This window comes from Mauremys mutica, chromosome 7 (assembly GCF_020497125.1).
Source record: "Mauremys mutica isolate MM-2020 ecotype Southern chromosome 7, ASM2049712v1, whole genome shotgun sequence".
NCBI classification, from domain to species: domain Eukaryota; kingdom Metazoa; phylum Chordata; order Testudines; family Geoemydidae; genus Mauremys; species Mauremys mutica.
The window spans coordinates 62,095,458-62,115,901 of record NC_059078.1 but is presented as its reverse complement, the minus strand read 5'-3'; the positions used below and the strand labels follow the sequence as shown (position 1 = coordinate 62,115,901).

The 20,444-nt window shown below is 41.8% G+C and overlaps 1 protein-coding gene across 1 annotated transcript in view; it reads left to right on the top strand.

The window, feature by feature from the left end:
- ERCC6 (ERCC excision repair 6, chromatin remodeling factor) overlaps positions 1 to 20,444 on the top strand; it is an 87,525-nt gene that overhangs the window by 49,609 nt on the left and 17,472 nt on the right. The window contains exons 8-11 of the mRNA XM_045024660.1: positions 10,438 to 10,608; positions 11,187 to 11,363; positions 12,743 to 12,859; positions 14,745 to 14,840. Coding sequence (XP_044880595.1) covers positions 10,438 to 10,608; positions 11,187 to 11,363; positions 12,743 to 12,859; positions 14,745 to 14,840 — 561 coding nt within the window. The remainder of the gene's footprint in view (positions 1 to 10,437; positions 10,609 to 11,186; positions 11,364 to 12,742; positions 12,860 to 14,744; positions 14,841 to 20,444) is intronic.

Genomic DNA, 20,444 nt, shown 5'->3' with positions numbered 1-20,444 from the left:
CCAGTGTGCCCTGGGGGAAGGGAGTCCTTCTTGACCCCCATATCTGAGGACTAGTTTAACCATGTGCATGTGAGCAAAAATTCCCATACTGTGTCATCTAACCCTGTTCACACCCTACCGTGTTGGTGATGTCCATGTAATATTCAACACGTCTTTCTTGAATCTTGTCACATTGGATTCTTCTACCTCCAGAGACAAAAAATTCCAAACACAGCTCATGCTCTGACAGAGGGAGAGAGTTGTCCTTGCATCAGTTTAACCTAAACTTTTGTCATCTGAGTTTAATTCTCAGGAGTCCACATTTTCCTTTTGCTCTCTTCTAAATCAATGCAGTCCCCTCTAGGTATTTTTGCAGTGTAATACAAGCCCACATGCAAATGGTGAGCACAAATAAATCCCTCTTCTTCAAATTTTAGAGTCTGACGGCTCAATCCAGAAAGGTGCTGAGCCTTGTCAACTCCCTCTGAGTTAAGTGTAGTCTTGATCATTTAAGTAACTCTTTTCTGTACATTCCCATAGAGGTAAGGTGCTCGCAAGTAAGTGTTCACCATTGTGCAAGGCCATGGTGTAATTTGTTTCCTTTGCTTTGTATATAATTAAGAAACAGCGTATGAATTAGCCTTCTTTTCTGCAAATGATCAATGTATCTAAGAACCTATTTGTGTACAGACTACTGGTACTGGAGAATTCTCCCATTGTGCTATCCTGCATCAGAAGAGCCTTGATCCAATTTTTAATTCATTCCACCTTACACACGCATATGTCCACTTTTTTTTATTTATTTGGTCATTATCTCAGTTTAAATCAATGAGTCCCACTCCCTTAGAGCAGTGACAGTGAAACTTTTTTCTCTGACAATGTCTCCGCTACTCTTTCACTTCTGGAGTAATCTTTAATTTTATAAAATTGTATTCCATTTCTCAAACTGATGAAATCCGTTTCACATGAAGTTTCAATATTTGGTACTTGTCGGAAAGGAAATGAGAAGAATATTTAGATTTGTTTTTGGCTTCAGTTTCAGGCGCTTAAGTGAGTTTGCAGAATTCAGTAAACCATTTTAAAATTTCTCTTTAAATATTTATTGAATTTCTTGTAATATTATTACAATGGTATGGCTCTTAATTGCATTTGATTAAATGTATTATGAAATAATCGATACAATTACAGTACACAGCAAAAGATGAACAGCACACTGAGAAATGTGCTAATAGCTTGCTGTTGCTCAATTAACTCAATGTGTCTTCATTCAAGCCCTAAAAGTCTACTGACCACAATAATATGCTTGCATGTTTTCCTAAATTAAATCATGCATACTTATTTTAGTGTTTTTGTTAATTAATGAACCTGTCTAACTTACACAGAATTTCCACAAGCAGGGAGAGAGGTACACTGAAGACTTCAGGACTCCCCACTCTGTCCCGTCATCTAAATAATCAACAGTTCAAATACCCTCTGCTGATGTCTCTTTAAATATTTTTATTGGTGCTACTGTAGCACCTGGAGCCTTAGGTATGGACGGCACCTCATTGTGATAGGTGCTGTACAAACACAAAACAAAAAGACGCTCCCTGCTCCAAGGAACTTACAGTCTAAGGGCTAGTCTGCACTGGCAATGCTTGTGGCTTGTGTGGTCCTGGCTCTAAAAAACCCACCTCCACGAGGAGCATAGGCTGGTGCACTGTCTACACTGGCGCTTTACGGCGCTGAAACTTGCTGCTCTCGGGTGTTTTTTTCACACCCCTGAGCGAGAAAGTTGCAGCACTGTAAACTGCCAGTGTAGACAAGCCCTAAGTATAAGACAAGAAACAACAGATGGATACAGACAGATGGGGGGGAATTACAAGTAAACAATGAGGCAATAGTGATCAGCAGGATAGGCAGTGGCCTCTGCACAACAAAAGCAATAATGGCACTCTGCACCTTGGAGCCCTGAAAGAGAATGTCTTACGCCAGGGTGTCAAGGAAAATCAGCATGGTTTGAAACTCATACATTTCTCATGGCTATATGCCACAGTTTCTCCTACTCACTCCGTAGCCAAAAAAGGGTCAGTTTGTGTGTCTAATTAAATTAAATCCCTTTGTAAAATCTGTGTTGACACTTCATTGGTCTTGGAGTGAAGGAGTCTGTTACTGTTACGATTTCATCAAAACAAATACAATTTACAACATCATGAAAACTGACCCTGCAAAATAAGTAGTTCATTAGACTTGTTCTTTCCTATTTCAAATTCCTCCTCAATACACACTTACTCTTTGAAGCCTGTCGGTGCTGACCTACCACCTACAGAAGGTTTATCCAACAGTAATGCGGTGATTCCATCTCCTGATCACCTGTAGTCATTCATAACAGTACTCTTATAAGAGGCACTCTGGGATCCATGAGAGGGGCAAATGACTCCCAAGAAGCCAAAAATATTCAGCTCCTACAGCTGATGAATAAAATTTAGCTATATGGCAAAAAAAAAAAAAAGAATAGGAATTGACATGTGGCCCTTTGGACATGGTAGTAACTGCATAGTATACTGAAGAGGCAACAGGACAAGAATTTTGTAAATCTTCAAATGAACTTTGAATTCTTTAACTAGAAGTTGAGAAAATACCTAGATCCACTGTACAATTACTGTTGCACTGCCTTGCATCCTGGGATCTCCAAGCATTTTACAAACATTAACCCTACTAAACATTTTATTCACTTTACATCTAGTTATACTGTGCCTTTGAAGTTGTCGTTCCCCCTCTCTTCTCCCCCCCCCCCCAGTTGCTCATTGCACATTATAGCAGTGTAACCATGATTGTTTTCCTGTGAATTAGCACTGGGCAATGCATTGAGCTTTATTTAGTCTAGTGACACTGGAGCCACCAGTTCCAATGAGTAAATGTGGAAGTTGGACAGTTTTTCCCAATATCTAATCTAAATCTTCCTTGCTGCTGATTTAAGCCCATTACTTTTTGTCTTTCGTTTAGAGGTGTCATAGGTTTATTCCCCACTTTGAACTTTAGCGTTCACAAGATGGGGACCTGCATGGACTCCTCTAAACTAAAATCCTAGTTTAGATCTGGTTCTCGCTGCCACCAGTCAGTTTTTAAGTGTCTGACCCACTCCCTGTTCCCCCAAAACTCTCCCTGGGGAACACAGATTCAAACTTGAATCTCAACACAAAGGGAAACAACCCATTTCCCCCCTCCCCTCTCCTAGTGCTTAGGAGAGATACTTGGATTCAAATTCCTTGAATCAAACAAAGAGGGATTCACTTTCCCCCCCTCCCCTTCCCCTGAAAATCCAAACAAGGGAAGAAATCAATCAAGTTCTAAAAGGAAAAGATTTTATTAAAAGAAAGAAAGTACACTATCTCTGTAATACCAGGATGGAAAAATATCACAGGGTCTGACTTATAAACCTGGAGAGACTTCCCCCTCCTTCCTCCTCAGAATAATCATTAACAGCAAACAGAAATAAAGAATTTTCCAGCAAACACACAATTGCAAATATAGAAAGCAACTCAAAAGACTAATCCGCCTTTTTAACTAATACTCACTATATTGAATAGAAGAGGCTATTTCAGGAAACTTGGAGAACTTGAAGGATATGACTGGCCTCTCTTAAATCCAAAAAGAGACTCCAAGCCAAACAAAGGACACAGACAAAGCCTTCCCTCCACAGAGATTTGAAATTATCCTGTCCCTTGATTGGTCCTCTGGTCAGGTGTTCATCAGGTTACTGAGCTTGTAACCCTTTACAGGTAAAAGAGACTTTAACCCTTAACTATCTGTTTATGACAAGAGGACATGGAGAACAATTGATCACCATCCTCTTTATAACAGCCCTTAACATATTTGGAGACTACCATCAGGTCTCTCCACAGTCTTCTTTTCTCAAGGTTAAACAAGCCCAGTTTCTTCAACATTTCCTCAGAGGTCAGGTTTTCTAAACTTTTTATCATTTTTGATGCTCTCCTCTGGACTCTTTCCAGTTTATCCACATCTTTTCTAAAGCATCGCACCCAGAGTTAGACACAGTACTTTAGCTGAAGCTTCATTAGCACTGAGTAGAGTGGGAGAGTTATTAATACAGCCCAGAATGATGATAGCCTTTTTTTGCAACTGTATCACATTGTTGACTCGTATTCAATTTATGATCCATTATAAACCCAGATCTTTTTCAGCTGTACTACCACCTAGCCAGCTTTTCCCCATTTTGTAGTTGTATATTTGATTTTTCCTTCCTAAGTGAAATACTTTGCACTTGTCTATATTGAATTTCATCTTGTTGAGTTCTCTAATTTATCAAGGTCATCCTGAATTCTAATCCTGTCCTCCAAAGTGCTTGCAATGCCTCTGAGCTTCGTGTCATCTGCAGATTTTATAAGCATATTCTGCACTCCATTATCCAAGTCATTAATGCAAATATTGACTATTACTGGACATAGGACTGATCCCCTGTGAGACCCCACTGGGTACGCCCTCCCATTTTCATAGCAAGCCCATTGATAACTATTCTGAGTGTAGTCTTTCAACTAATTATGCTCCCACTTTATAGTTTTCACCTAGACTGCAAATCATGTGGAACTGTATCAAAAGCCTTACTAAAATCAAGATATATTACATTTACTGCTTTCCCCCTATGCACTAGGCCAGTAACCCTGTCAAAGGAGGAAATTTAGGTTATTTGGCATGATTTGTTCTTGACAAATCTAGGCTGGGTACTCCTTATAACCCTATTATCCGCTAGATGCTTACAAACGTGTTTAATAATTTGTTCCAGTATCTTTCCAGGTATTGAAAGTAGGCAGATGGCTCTATAATTTCCTAGGTTTTCTTTGTTCCCCTTTTTAAAGATATCTATATATGAACTACATCCTAATGTCAAAGAACATTCTCATATGGAACTTTGGGGGCAAAATGAGCCAAGTCCTGTGCAAGACTTAACAGATAATGCAAGAGAAAGTTTAGTTAACTAAGCAAATCACTAAAATGTACACACGAGGTCTTGCAGCACAACGATTCTTACTACATGACCAAAGAAGCTGTAAAGTCAAAATGGTCCAGTTCAGATCACTCCAACTGTCAAACTTTAAAAACTGCATAACAGACATTTCCTATTGAGAATTTTTATGTGGCATTACAAGACAAGAATTTGAAGTTCAGGAGAAGAAAAAAAAGCTGTAGTGCTGGTGGCTAAGTTTTGAACTGTACCAATCAGTCTTTCAAATCTGCTATACTCCTCCTCTCACCCAGGGATAATGTATGTATTTGAAGATATGGGAGGTTAACTTGTTTTTTCTTACCACCAACACCATTATAAAAGTGGAGCATAAAGCTTTCCAGTAGTGCACTTAGTCACTGGGAAAAGAAGAGGGTTGGAAAGACCTCCCTCACCCAACAAAATTCTGAGGCTATGTCTATACTACACTCAGTAATTACTGCGGTGATGCATGTCCACACTACCCTCCTTGGGTTAGTGGTGCACATCCTCACCAAGAGCGTTTCCACCAACTTAAGAGGGGCAATGTGGGGAGCTGTTAGAGCCTGGTCTCTCAGTTCTGCTAGCAGCTCCCTGCCAGGAGCCTGGCTACCTCCCAGGCTCCCCCATTCTCTGCCAGGAGCCAGGGGAAGCTGCCTGGGGCTTCCTGCCTCCCCATTCCCCACTGGGAGTGGGGGGAAAGCCTCCCGGGGCTTCTTGGCCCTGGGGAACGGGGTCCAGCTGCCCCAGCTCCTGAAGGGGAGTGGGAGCTTGTAAGGGTGCCCAGGCTTCTTGCCCCAGCTCCCAGCTGGGAGTGGGGTTCAGCCACCCAGCTCTCCAGGAGAGTGGCGGGCAGCTGAGCTCTAGCTGCCTAGCTTTCTTGTCAGTTTCATGGTACCTGCTGTGAAATTGACAGGACGACAAAAAGTAATGGAGTATATACACAGATACTGCGTTGCCCTAACTACGCCAACATAAGCCCTATACCTCTCGTGGAGGTGGAGTAGGGTGCTTACATCGGCAGAAGCAAGGCTGCAGTGTAGACACTGACATAATTAGATCGACATAAGCTACCTTATCTCAACCTAATTGTGTAATGTAGACCAGATCTGAGTAACTAAAGCACCCACGCACAGCTTGAAGCACAACCTGTTGTTAAAGTTGCAGAGTCACCTTTGTATGTCTAGTCAGTTTGAGGCAGTTGAAGAGCAGAATAGCCCAGATATAAGCGCACAGGAGCATGGCTACATGCCCTCCAAGACAGAAAGGCATGCAGATTCTGACATGACAATTTACCATGCAGTGCCAGACTTTGAAATCAAAGTACTGCTAATGTCTCTCTGCAGTCTACCCGTAGGCAATTTTTGCTTTTATTTATTAATAAATATTTCTTCAGAAAATAAGCCAAAGGCACCTTGTATTGCAAAGGAAAAGGATGCAATCCATAGAAATGGTTAACTGCAATATAGTTTCACTCTTTTTAAAAAAATTGTCTCTTCAGAAAAGAAATCTCTTTCTCTCTACCAGGCTCAATATTTACTGGTCTGGTTTCCTACATAAAGAGCCTGTTTAAAATCTAATATACATGTATGTGACACTGTCTAGAATCTGTACCAGCGGCTTCCCCACCTGAGAATCTCTAAGTGCTTTGCAAATGTTAATTAAGCCTTGTTCTACTACTGTAACATAGGTATTTTCCTATTGTACAGATAGGGAAACTGAAGTACAGAGGTCACAGAGTCAGTGGCAGAACCAGCTGTAAAACCTCAGTTCAAAGGTAGCCAAGGTCTGGAACTAAATCCCTTTCTCAGTATGGAAATAAACTTAAAGTGAAGCAACAACAAATAGTGCCCTTTTAAATATATAATAAGCTCTCTAACTATTTTAATTGCAACTTTTACATTTATTAAAGATTTGTAATATGTTGTTGAAGCCTTTTCATAGTGCCATGTAGATTGTTTTGGGGGGCACATAGCAAAGAGAGGTTTTATAGGTTGAATTTATGGATCTCTTCTTAATGGTTAGTTATGAGATGGTGAAAAGAGTGCTGGAGAAGGCCATTTAGATTGACAAATAATACATTGTTGAGTCAGCGATTCTATATTTATTGTCCTGGTAGGTTCACACTTGTTTTTTATATACATATTGGAATCTTGGGGAAATAGTAGCACAGCTTGTTCATGGTCTGGTTGTTTTTTTTTCTCCAGAATTTTTTCATTCACATACATAGGTTGTATCACAGCAAAATCATGCAATATAACACTTAAATATTCAGCAGGATGAAGAATGTGTTTTAGTTAGGCATTTCTCTGGTGCGCATCATCAGAAATAGGATATGGCCAAAAAATCATTGGTTGCTGCTTGTCAAAATGCTGTCCTGTATTGGACACTAGACACATCTTAATTGAGAGGCCCTAGGTAATCTGTCTGTCACCCTGATTTAGGAAGAAAGATCATTGTTTCAAGTCTGAAGGCAGAAAATACTGTTTTGAATAAAAATGCAAAAAAAATTTTTAAAGGTTTTCTCATTTTGTCATTGTTTCTTGTAATCTGTGACACCATCTCTTTTAATACCAGAACTTAGAATTTCAAGCCTAATTAACCACCGCTTAACCCTTAGGCATTGGATGAATTTGTCCCCATTAAGCAAAACTTATTCTAATGCTGTCCCAGTTAAGCAGCAGTCATTAGGCTAAATTGGTTCCCTGAGACATTCCAGTAAAGCAAACATTGCTATTAAGTACATCTTAATTTAAGCAAAATAAAGAGTATTGTGAGCAGATTGCAAACTAAAGACTATAAATACACCAGTTGATAAAGTACCATGAATTCTGAAATGCTACAGTATCAGAACAGGATACATCAAAATTTAAAACCGAAATCTATGAAAACCCTTTTCCTCTTACATTATGTTCAAAACTGTAACTTACGCCGTACACCCTCAAGTATCCACTAGATACACTGAAATGACAGGTAATAAATGTTGTTGTCTGCATTGTTAAAATTGTGTTTGCTGTGTTTTTCTCCTTTGTCAGCACAAATCCTTGTTTATTAAAGATTTAGCTTGAAGGAAATTTTAATTAATTACAGGTTCACTAAATCCTGACTAGGAATCTGCTGTGCTGTGTTTACAGTGAATGGCCTTCGTGTGCCTATGTTTCACTCCTGTTCTCTCTGCTATCTGACAATGTGATTTATGGCTGTTGTTTTTCTACCAGTCCACTGTTTGCCCTCTAGGAGGGATTGGTCTCCTGAGCCTCCATAATAACAGCAGCACTTTCACAAAACATCTTTTAATGACAACAGTGTAGCATTCTGTAAGTCAGGCTAATTGCAGACATACCCTATTAATTGCAAAAACTAGGAGAGGTTACATATTTTACAAGCTTTTAATTTGAAATCGCCCGAGATGATTTGTCTTAAGTGTTTGGGTAGAGATGTCTACAATATTCTGCGATAGGCCATTACTGAGAATCTAGAACACACAGTTACAGAATACTAGGAATGAATCAGGTGAAGTTAAGTTGTGTGGGCAAATCTGCCTAGGAATACTACTGCTTCTGTAAAACAGAATGTTATAAAAAGAGTTCATGTTATGGGAATAAAGTAGCTAATTTCTAAGTTTGAACTGGAAGAGGTTGTGGGGGGGACATTATGTCATGTCTTCAGCTATATAGGGATCAGTTAAAATTATTTTTTTACAGAATGTGATTGGTAGCTTATCAGATGTTCATCTGAGTCATTAGGGAGGAAAGCAGTGTGTTTTAAAAAAAAATTCAAAAAATTCTGATTTTTAAAAATCACACCTTTGTTTATAAGCTCAAAATCTGCTAGATACATGATCGTTTTTGTTACGTACCAGTTCTGGCCATTGTTTGGTAAACATTTTCATGTTTTCTCCTTGGGAATTTAAAAGATCAGAAGACACCCTGGCTGTCATCTTTTCTTCTTTTCTGTATTTGTGCTGATGTCCAAATCTTGCTTCTATTAATGTCATTGGGAAAACTCCCATTGATTTCACTATTGTAGAATTAAGTCCCAGGTCAGCAGTGAATGTGCACAGCTCTTGAAACAGTGTTGACTAGTTACTACAAGCCAGTAAGAGAGCTCATGCATAAAAAGACACTCAGTTAAGTGTTAAGATATAATTGGCCAAATGCTGCCACAGATCTGTCAGTGTGTCACCCTGAATTTTCCAAGTCCTGGAGGGCTGAGGCTCACGTATGACTAATTTCTCTTGACTTCCTGAACGCAGATTAAATTGAGAGAAGGTTTAGAGAAGTTCCAGTTACCTGCTCGTAATTCTTTTCTCAAGCTTTCCCCTTACCTTTTTTCTCGATTTTCTTATTTATTGTTAGTCTTCATTTTCCAGGCTTTGATCTTCCAGTATTTAAAACATCCAACAAAATGATAATTGGTGGATTTCTTCTTCTTCTTCTTCTTATATTATTTTATTTATTTTTATATTAATGCCCAAAAGCCAGCTGAGACAGGAGGCCCTATTTTGCAAGGAAGTTATACAGACAAAGAATAATAGTGGAAGGAATGCCCAACAGATAGGTCTCTTGAGTGCCAGACTAGTGCCCTGAGTTCAGTTCCTTTCTCCACCGCAGACTTCCTTGGTCAGCTTGGGCAAGCTATTAGTCTCCTTGTGCCTTAGTTCTGCATCTGTAAAAAGGGGATGATAGCACTGCCCTACCTCACAGAGATGTTGAGAAGATAAATGCACTAGAATTGTAGGTGCTCAGCTACTGTAGTCTTGGAAGTCTATAGAAGTAGGTAAGAGACAGTCTCTGCCACAAATTGTTTACTGTCTAAATAGACAAGAGACACAGGGTAGGGGAGAGGGATGTTACAAGCAAGCAGAATGAAGAATGTGATGGTTTGCAAATGTCATGTTAGTTCCATGGTTTTCTTCAAAATTCTTTGGGTGGGATTTAGCCAAATGGAAAGACTTTGTTGGCTTTAAAATATAAATCTTCATTAACTCATTTTTTTCCTTCTTTTTTTTTCTTTTTTTTTTTATTACTGCATCTTAGTTGCAATGCCAAAATTAAGGCTGAGTGATAGAGAGGAGGGCTTGAGAAAATTAGTTATGCTGGGAAAACTTAACTTCAGTAGGTTCCAAACAGGTCTTGAATTTTAATGGAAGAGATAATAGTGTTTCTTCTGAAAGGGCAGTGGACCAAATTCTGATCAATTACACATGCTAATGCTGAGTAATTCCATTTTAAGTCATTGGAATTACTTAGGATTTGCACCATTGTATCTAAACAGAGTTTGTTCCTTCATATGTATTTGTTAGCTGTTTTGGGATGAGATAATACTGGTCTTGGCCATAGTTATTTTATTTACAAAGAATACTTAGTTATTTCCGATGCTTTTTAACACAACCAGGATCAGAAATACACAGTTCAGTTGGTCTTAATTTGGCATTTGAATGCTAAATTATTGACAAGAAGTCATTCTGTTCACAGGTGAAACTAATTCGTGAAATTGCAGCATGCCATGGCATTCTAATCACCTCCTATTCATACATTCGATTGATGCAGGATAATATCAACAGCTATGATTGGCATTATGTGATTTTAGATGAGGGTCATAAAATCCGGAATCCAAATGCCGCAGTTACACTTGCATGCAAACAGGTACGGTACCAGAAAACAAACCAAATATCTTCATTTGTAATATTTTTTTAAAATAAATAAATAAATAATTTGAAAAAATAACCTCAGAATCTGATAGTAACTAGGATTGCTGAATTATAAAGTCATAGATTTAAATCTTAGCAAAGAACAGATTGTTACAATCATTTTATTTTGTGGAGTATTAATTGCTAAGTCCTGTTTGAGCTATCAGTTTTGTAGACAGCATTTCACAAGAAGCTTATATTTATTTCAGAGAAAATATGCTATATACACCTCTACCTCGATATAATACTGTCCTCGGGAGCCAAAAAATCTTACCGTGTTATAGGTGAAACGGCGTTATATCGAACTTGCTTTGATCCACCGGAGCGCGCAGCCCTACCCCCCCGGAGCGCTGCTTTACCGCATTATATCCGAATTCATGTTTTATCGGGTCGCGTTGTATCAGGGTAGAGGTGTATTTTAAAATGTGACAACTCATTGATGTGAAATTGGATAGCCTCTGCGGTAGGAATCTGTATTACAAGCCAACTCATGAAAATGTCTTACTACTAAGTTGTTTTGTTTTATATTAATAGTTCCGCACTCCCCATCGAATCATCTTGTCTGGCTCCCCTATGCAGAATAACCTAAAGGAGCTCTGGTCCCTCTTTGACTTTGTATTCCCAGGGAAATTGGGAACACTGCCTGTCTTCATGGAACAATTCTCTGTTCCAATAACCATGGGAGGATATTCAAATGCCTCTCCCGTGCAGGTAAAGCTTCAGCAAAATATTTTTACTAATTGATGGTCATTAATTTGAAGGAAATGGTTTGCTGTGTTGTTTCAAATCTCACTTAAAAATGTATATTATATTGGGTGTCTTATGTCCTGATCGAGTAAACATACATTATATATACATGCATAATATATTTTTTTCACTGTCTGGGCTTCAAACATTAGCAAAATGCTGTAATATTTGAATTTCAGACACTGTAGAGAAATGTTTAAATCCACACTGAAAATGGTTTTCATTTAAAAACAATTTAACTATTCCCATCCTATTAATAGCAGGTTTTATGAAAGTATTTTTAAACTAAATCTATTTTTGGAGCATAAACTGCCTAGGATTATTCTTTTAAACATGAGTATATCTGTTAATCTTTGCAGTTGTTGCAGTTATCGCAAGTATTTTTATTTAGCTGACTTTTAAACATTTACCTGCATTTGCATTTATTAAATTAGTTATTAGATTAATTGTTTTTAAAGTTATCTGAAGATTAAAAGTTCTATATAAATGCGTAGAATATAAATTATTTCTACTATAACATTTCTGGTAATGTTTTATGCACACATTTTTCTATTATTTTATCTTCATTCTGAGTTTAAGTGCTTCCATTGTCTGAGGCTTGGTAATTTACTAAATTGAATGGCCAGTTTGATTTTTATGTATCAATAATTTATTATATTCTTTGTTTTGCTTTAAGAGAATTGAGGGTATTTTTAGCCATTATGTACAGTTAATACCCATCTCACACATCCATTACCCATTACAGAACCATATGCTCCATTTAAGGCCAGAATGACCTTTAGTTTCTGTGATCATAGGGATTTTCTTATACCGATTTTTTTAATAGTCTCAAGTGGGCACTAATCTTCACTTATTGTCTGCTACCCACCATTGCTTCAGGCTTCGTTTTGATCTTCAGTCTGTATATGAGCAGTTCTGTGTGTGGCTTTTGGTTTATGCAAGATTACACACACGGATTCATTGATAAAAGGGACTTGCCTGGGGGGAAGTGTGTCTTACTAGCCAATACATCTATAATTTCTGGTCTCCTTTCAGTGGAATAAATTTCACCAAATTAAGCCAAAATAAATGAATGGTATCTGATATGAGAGAGTCCATTTATTAAATATTATTGTTGGCTCACATGAATTCATTACAAATCACATTATATTGGATACTAAAAAAACATTACTGTAACTTCATATATCCATTAAGGAGTAGAAAATGTAAATAATGTGTCTGCTTGTGCCATCTAGGTTTTTTTACTTTTTCCTACTCCTAGTTAATGAATCTCATTTAAATAAAAACATAAAACTCTCTACATTAAGAACTCCCTTAAATGCTGTTTTTTTTCCCTTCTAAAGGTAAAAACTGCCTACAAGTGTGCATGTGTTTTACGGGACACCATAAATCCCTACTTGCTGCGGAGAATGAAGGCTGATGTGCAAATGAGCCTGTCACTGCCAGATAAAAATGAACAGGTTTGTTTAAAATATATATAGTGTTTGATCCTTTGCCTCCTGAAGTCCATAGCAAAACTTCAGTTGATTTTGTTGAGAGCAAGTGTGGAAAAAGAGCATAGAGAAGTTAAAGCTACACATTTTAACTTCTCAGTAATGGCATAAGGCTAATGAGCTGGGGAAGTCAGTGTGTCTAGCAGCTTGAATATCTACTGAGGTATTTTATTTTGTAGGTATTTATAAATTACCTGATTACCATATCATCTGGGCACAGAAGTCTGATGGAATTCTGTAATCTGGAAAGCATCTGTTTTCATCTTAAATAAGGAATTGTAGCCCCACAGATCCTACAGTTTACAGCCCCCTCTATGATCCAGCATGCAATGCTTCGTCGTGACCTTGTATTCTCCACACAGCTATGCATCCATGTTAAAACAAAGGGCATGTAAGGTGCATTCTAGTCTATTTTATGCAAATTGGTTTCAGACCTTGGGCTCCTGGAGAGTGATCAGTGCAGCCCTCAAATGGCCAGACTTCGGCATCCTAAGAACAGTGCCTGTAGGGTACCTCTTGTGGTATGTTCATAATCAGAGTTATCATAAATATTGTTGTTCCTGCTGTTATGAGGTTCATTTGGCCAACAGATTGTTACCAGGGACATATGTAGTGACAGTAGTAGTTCAGGTTGCAAACTTGCTTCTGTTCTGACCCCCTGTTTGTACATGCTAATAAACTTCCAAAATTTTCCCTTTTTGGACTGAAATTTTCCATGGTGGGTCTGTGCCTGAAGGTGAATGTTTTTGGAAAGTCTTGAGCTAAATTCCTTCAGCCATTTTTTAGTTAATGAAAGGGTTGTTTTTTTTTAACAAAAGAAATAGATATCTGTGACTCCCTGGAGCCACTGTTTCTAGTGTGGGTTAGGGTTTATTTCCTCCCTGCATGAGGCTTTGTCTGTCTATTGCACCCCTTTTTCTTCCTTCTTCCCTTTTTGCTCCCCTCACAACTGCTCCTTGATATGCTTCTCCCTTCAATTTCTACCACCTTGAGGCATCTAAGACAAGTAGTCATACTAGTGATTCCACATTGGGACAAAAAGAACAGGAGTACTTGTGGGACAGTGTCATGGGGTGGGCAGTTAGTTAGCAGGGGAGATTGTTGTGTCTGCTGTGAAGTCTCATGCTCTCTGTTCAGTCAAACTCTGGAACATGATTTCAGTACACTTTAAAGAATGTAGGATGCTTCTCCCTAAAGAACACATTCCTAAATGAATTAAAATCATTTGATTTTTCTTGTCAGTCACAGAGCTGTACGTGAGTTTGACTTACAGCATGTTTGTTGCCTTGCAGGATGTGAGTGAGTGATTTTGTTCCATTTTAGCCCATCAAGCAATGTGAAAAATCATTATATGGTCACGTTCAAAGATTGATGACAGAACAGATAACATATGCTATCCCATTGTTTACCCATGAGGTCATAAGGGGATTGCAGGTTTTAAGGGACATAACAACAGATACACTGTACAAAGTGCTTCCAATACTTAGTATTCTATACATTCTACTTTAAAAAGCCCTTGCATTAAGGGAATGCTAAGATTGCACAGTTAAGCAATGAGGTCAGGAAATTGGAAAGTTAAGCTTGCATACATAAATGCAGTTGGAGAAAATTATGAACAACTGAGAAGGGCACAGAATGGATGCTGAAACTCATCCCTAACTATAGCATTTGCCCCCTACAGATACTGTACCTTTTTCTAAATGTTTTACCTTCTGATGAGCTCTTATTCTTACTTTTGATTAATCAAGAGTTCTTCAGTGAAGCTTTATTCTTTTTTGTTTGTTGCACGTTTCATATCTCATGAAGTTGAATGGTAACTGGATAAGTGCATAATATATATTTATATTTTTAGGTTCTGTTTTGCCGTTTGACAGATGAACAACGACAAGTCTACCAAAACTTCATTGACTCCAAAGAAGTTTACCAGATTCTCAGTGGAGATATGCAGGTTGGCATTAATTAAGGTAGATGATGACATGTAAGAGTTTAAAAATAGCCATCTGGATAAAGGTGCTGACTGCCCTTTGGCATTTTTCTAGCTGGACTCTGAGCATGATATTAGAGGGGAAACAAAAGTACCTTTATACCCAAGATGTCCCAGAGCCCTTTCCATAGTAATGAATTAGAGGCTAGTAGTAGAGTGACTGAGGAAGACATTATGTGTTGAACAATAGCATGCGCACACAACTGGATATTAGAACCAGTTTTACTGAATGAGGGAATGCTGGCCAAGGAAGTGGGTTACCATTTCTAAAAATCACTAGGATCTTCATCTTCCACCCAAATACCAATCATAGGTAAAAGGACTTCTTAGCTTTGCAGCTTTTGCCTTGGTACATGCCCTGAACTGTAAACAGCCTAAATCCTGGTGTTGGCTTTCAGCTTATGACCCTCTGTTCTAGAAGTGAAAATGCTGCCTATAATGCATAGTGGTATCTACAGAAGGAATGTAGCCTATAGATTATACTTCAGACACTGAAAAAATTATGAATGATGATGAATATCCACTATGAATGACAATGAATTGTTATTGGGCCAGAGAATGAGAGTGAGTGTCACTCTCTACAGCCTGGGAGTTTGTGCACTTCCCTAGGATGTGGGAGATCCAGGTTCAAATTCTTGTTGTAGTAAGACTTTAATTATTTTATCAAAAGTAAAACCGTTTAAGAGGAGAGATTGAAAACCCCACACAAGAATATCCCATTGCCCAGTGGCTAGGGCACTCTCCTCTATTGGGGGAGATCCAAGTCCAAATCCCTTCTCTACATCTGGCAGATGGCAGAGTTGAACCCACATCTCTGACATCCCAGGTGAATGCATTAACCATATGTAGGGCTTCTGGTTTGGGGGATTTATTAATTTCATTTTTCCAGGTTTATTTTTAACAATTTTTCAGTTCTCTGTAGATTCCAAAAATTGAGGGGGTTGGGGCTTTCTCTTTGTTTATACAGTAATGAGTAATTTCTACACAGTAGTGCTTTTTAGAAATTACACACACACACACACTCCCTCTCTCTCTCCCTCCCTCCCTTACTGCTCAGTATAGACAAGTCAGGTACAATTAATCAGTCCTGCTGGTTTTCTGGTGTTTTGTTTGTTTGTTGTTTTGTAGTAGGGGTGTTTTATCAGTTAAAACCAAAAATCAGAAGCCCTATTTATAAGGGAGGCACCACCACCTCTGCCTCTTCTGGCCATTTTGTGAGTCCTTTAATTACATTTGTCAAAATGCTTGAAAGTATAAATGAATTTTTTTAGGTAGAAACAAAAGGTTCTTCTTCGAGTGATTGCTCATATCCATTCCATGTAGGTGTGCGCGCGCCGCGTGCACGTTCGTCGGAAGACTTTTACCCTAGCAACTCAGTGGGTCGGCTGGGCGCCCCCTGGAGTGGCGCCACCATGGCGCCGGATATATACACCAGCCGACCCACCCACTCCTCAGTTCCTTCTTACCGCCCGTGTCGGTCGTTGGTACAGTGGAGCGCGGCTTAGGTGACCTCCACTTCCCTAGCTACTCGTAGTTTCTCTCGTTAAGTATATAGTTCAGATGTTTATAGTTGTAGTTAACTTTATTTGTTTGTAGTATAGTATAGGTATTTATTTCACAGGGGTTCGGGGTTTATCCCCTTCCCCTCACCCGGTGCCGGGTCCGATGCCCGGTCCACAGGGTTTTATAATGCTCGGCTGGCCACAAGCCGATGCCGACAAGAGATCCTCTCCTAAGTGCCTCGAGGAATCTCACCTCACAGATAAGTGCCGCATTTGTGAGGCCTTTAATCCGAGAACAAAGAGGAGCGGGACTTTCGTCTCAACAGCTCCTGAGGGAGGCAGCTCTTGCTCCTCCACTCTCGGCACCGAGCGCTGGTTAGTCTTCAAGGAGCGCTCCCTCGGCACCGGATTGCCGGTACCGCCAAGGCCTCTCGGCACCGGCCGTCGCTGGCTCCAACGTCCACTCGGCATGGATCCCGCTCCTGGAGGATGAAGAAGCACAATATCCTTGCTGCGTCCGAGCCGCCTGCTCCGCAGCCGAGCGCTATGCTCAGTTGGATCGCCCGGCACCGATGTCTGCCGCGGCACCGATGTCTCACTGCCGACCTCTCCGCCAGCCTCACCGCCCTTACCCTGCGCCTAGACAAGGACAGGGCTTTGCCAGCAGGCGACGCAGAGGCAGTCATAGGCGTTGGTCGGGACCCCAAGGGGTCAAAATCAGGGTCCTCCTAACACCAATCGGGCAAAAGCCTATCCCTCCTCATCCCTCTTAGAGACCCCTCTCACGAGCAATTCCTCTCGCAAGAGGTGCGGGCGCTCCTCACCATCAGAGCTATAGAGGAGGTTCCAAGGACGAAGGGACAAAAGGTTCTAGCCCCACTAGTTCCTGATCCCCAAGGTGAAGGGAAGTCTCAGACCTATCCTACACCTGCGGGAGCTCAACAAGTAATGATTTACCTGGAGTTCCGCATGGTATCCCTGGGGACCGTCATCCCATCCTTGGATCTCGGAGACTGGTATGCCGCCCTCGATATGAACGGCGCGTATTTTCACGTCGCCATTTATCCTCCACGCAGAAGGTACCCCCGGTTTATGGCCAACTGTCATTCCAGTTTACGGTCCTCCCGGTCGGCCTCTATGCACCCCCCTGTGTATTCAGTGTCTAGCTGTAGTCGCCGCCCTCTCCGCCACCGTCGGATACACGTGCTCCGTATCTGGACGATTGGCTCATTCCAGGGGCCACCGGGGCCCAAGTTACCTCTCGTGTGGGCGTCGACTAGGTCCTATTCCTGCGTTTAGGCCTGATGATCCATATAGCGAAATCCACCCTGATTCCCACTCAGGGAGTAGACTTAACTGAGGCCACCCTGGACTTCAGTATCGCACAGCCTGCTTACGTACGCCTTGATTTCATGTGATGGTAACCATTTTACAAGGTCTACAGACCTTCCCGGCAACTTTGCGTTGAACTTGCCTAGGTTTCCTGGGCCACATGGCTGCCTGCACGTGCATAACCGAACATGCCAGGCTTTGCCTCCGTACACTTTAATCGTGACTCACATTGGTGTACCACCCGGCCAGAGACAGCATGGTCATGGTCGCCTCGATCCCCCCGAGCGTCCTAGGCTCCCCCAACTGGGGGTCGACGCCCTCCCTGATGTGTGCAGGGGTGCTGTTCCATCCACCTCACCCTCGGTGTCCCTCATGATGGACGCCCCCATCTCTTGCCTGGGGTGCTCACTTGGATCAGTTTCCCACTCCAGACCTTTGGTTGGCTCAACAGCTGCCATTGCACATCAGTGTCCGGGAGTTGGGAGCAGTCTGCCTTGTATACCAGGCATTTCAGCAGCACCTACAAGGCTGTTGTGTCTCGGTGTTCACAGACAACACAACGGACACCCGTTGCATAAACAAGCACGGAGGAGCACGGTCCTCCTCTCTTTCCACGGAGCTATCCAGCTCCGGGACTCCTGCACAGCTCAATCGACGGACCTGGTAGCGTCCTTTCTCCTAGGGGTCCGGAACACTCTGGCGGATCGCCTCAGCAGTTCCTTCCTGTCTCTCAAGTGGTTGATTCCTCTGGATGTTATCCATTACGTTTCCGGAACTTCGCTCTCGCGGGAACAGAACGAGAGAGAAGTTCTGCTCATGCCAAGGCCTCTCCCCGGGCTCAATCTTGGCTGTTTTTCTGATGCCGTGGACGAGCCGTCTGCCGTCCGCTTTCCCACCGCTCCCGCTGGTTCGCAAGGTCCTGCTAACACTCCGCAGGGACAGAGCGCATCTGATCATGATCGCTCCAGCGTGGTCCAGGCAGCACTGGTACACCATGTTGCTAGACCGGTCGGTAGCCACCCGATTCCCCTGCCTCTTTGCCCAGACCTCATAACGCTGGATCACGGCAAACTTTACCACCTAGACCTGCAATCCCTGCACATCTCCGCATGCCTGCTGTGGGCCTAAACCGATCCGAGTTACATAGAATCATAGAATCTCAGGGTTGGAAGGGACCTCAGGAGGTCATCTAGTCCAACCCCCTGCTCAAAGCAGGACCAAACCCAACTAAATCATCCCAGCCAGGGCTTTGTCAAGCCTGACCTTAAAAACCTCTAAGGAAGGAGATTCCACTACCTCCCTAGGTAACCCATTCCAGTTCTTCACCACCCTACTAGTGAAAAAGTTTTTCCTAATATCCAACCTAAACCTCCCCCTCTGCAACTTGAGACCATTACTCCTTGTTCTGTCATCTTCTACCACTGAGAACAGTCTAGATCCATCCTCTTTGGAACCCCCTTTCAGGTAGTTGAAAGCAGCTATCAAATCCCCCCTCATTCTTCTCTTCTGCAGACTAAACAATCCCAGTTCCCTCAGCCTCTCCTCATAAGTCATGTGCTCCAGACCCCTAATCATTTTTGTTGCCCTCCGCTGGACTCTCTCCAATTTATCCACATCCTTCTTGTAGTGTGGGGCCCAAAACTGGACACAGTACTCCAAATGAGGCCTCACCAGTGCTGAGTAGAGGGGAATGATCACATCCCTCGATCTGCTGGAAATGCCCCTACTTATACAACCCAAAATGCCATTAGCCTTCTTGGCAACAAGGGCACACTGTTGACTCATATTCAGCTTTTCGTCCACTGTAACCCCTAGGTCCTTTTCTGCAGAACTGCTGCCCAGCCATTCGGTCCCTAGTCTGTAGCAGTGCATGGGATTCTTCCGTCCTAAGTGCAGGACTCTGCACTTGTCCTTGTTGAACCTCATCATATTTCTTTTGGCCCAATCCTCTAATTTGTCTAGGTCCCTCTGTATCCTATCCCTACCCTCCAGCGTATCAACCACTCCTCCCAGTTTAGTGTCATCTGCAAACTTGCTAAGGGTGCAGTCCACACCATCCTCCAGATCGTTACGTTGTTCTCCCTCGGTTCTACAGGATTCTCCTGGGTGGTAGGAAGCCTTCCACTCGGTTAACGTATCCGCCCAACTGGCAGTCTTTCTCTTGCTGCTACGAAACACAAGGTTTCCCCCACAGAGGTTCCGATCCATTTCCTCTTGGATTGCCTATGATCTTCAAACAGCAGCGCCTGGCGCAGTTCATCATTAAGGGTGCACTTGGCAGCCGTCTCTACCTTCCTCTCAAGGGAGAGTGGCCGCTTCATATTCTCACACTCTGTGGTTTCTAGGTTCCTCAAGGGCTTGGGGCATTTATGCCCCCAGGTTCGCCGCCCCACCAACTTCAGGGTCTTCAACCTGGTTATAAGCAGACTTATGCCTGCTCCATTCGAGCCACTGACAACATGCTCGCTGAGATACCTGTCCTGAGGGACAGTTTTTTCCTTGTAGCCTTTGCATCGGCTGGACAAGTCTCCGAGCTTCGGGCTCTCACAGTGGACCCACGGTGCACTATGTTGCGTAAGGACAAGGGGCGGTTGGGACCACGTCCGGCCTTCCTCCCTTAGGTGCTGTTGACCTTTCATATCATCCGGGATATCTTCCTTCCGGTCTTCTTTCCGAAGCCCCATTCATTGCGACAGGAGCACATTTGCCCTCCCTAGACGTCCGTAGGGCGCTC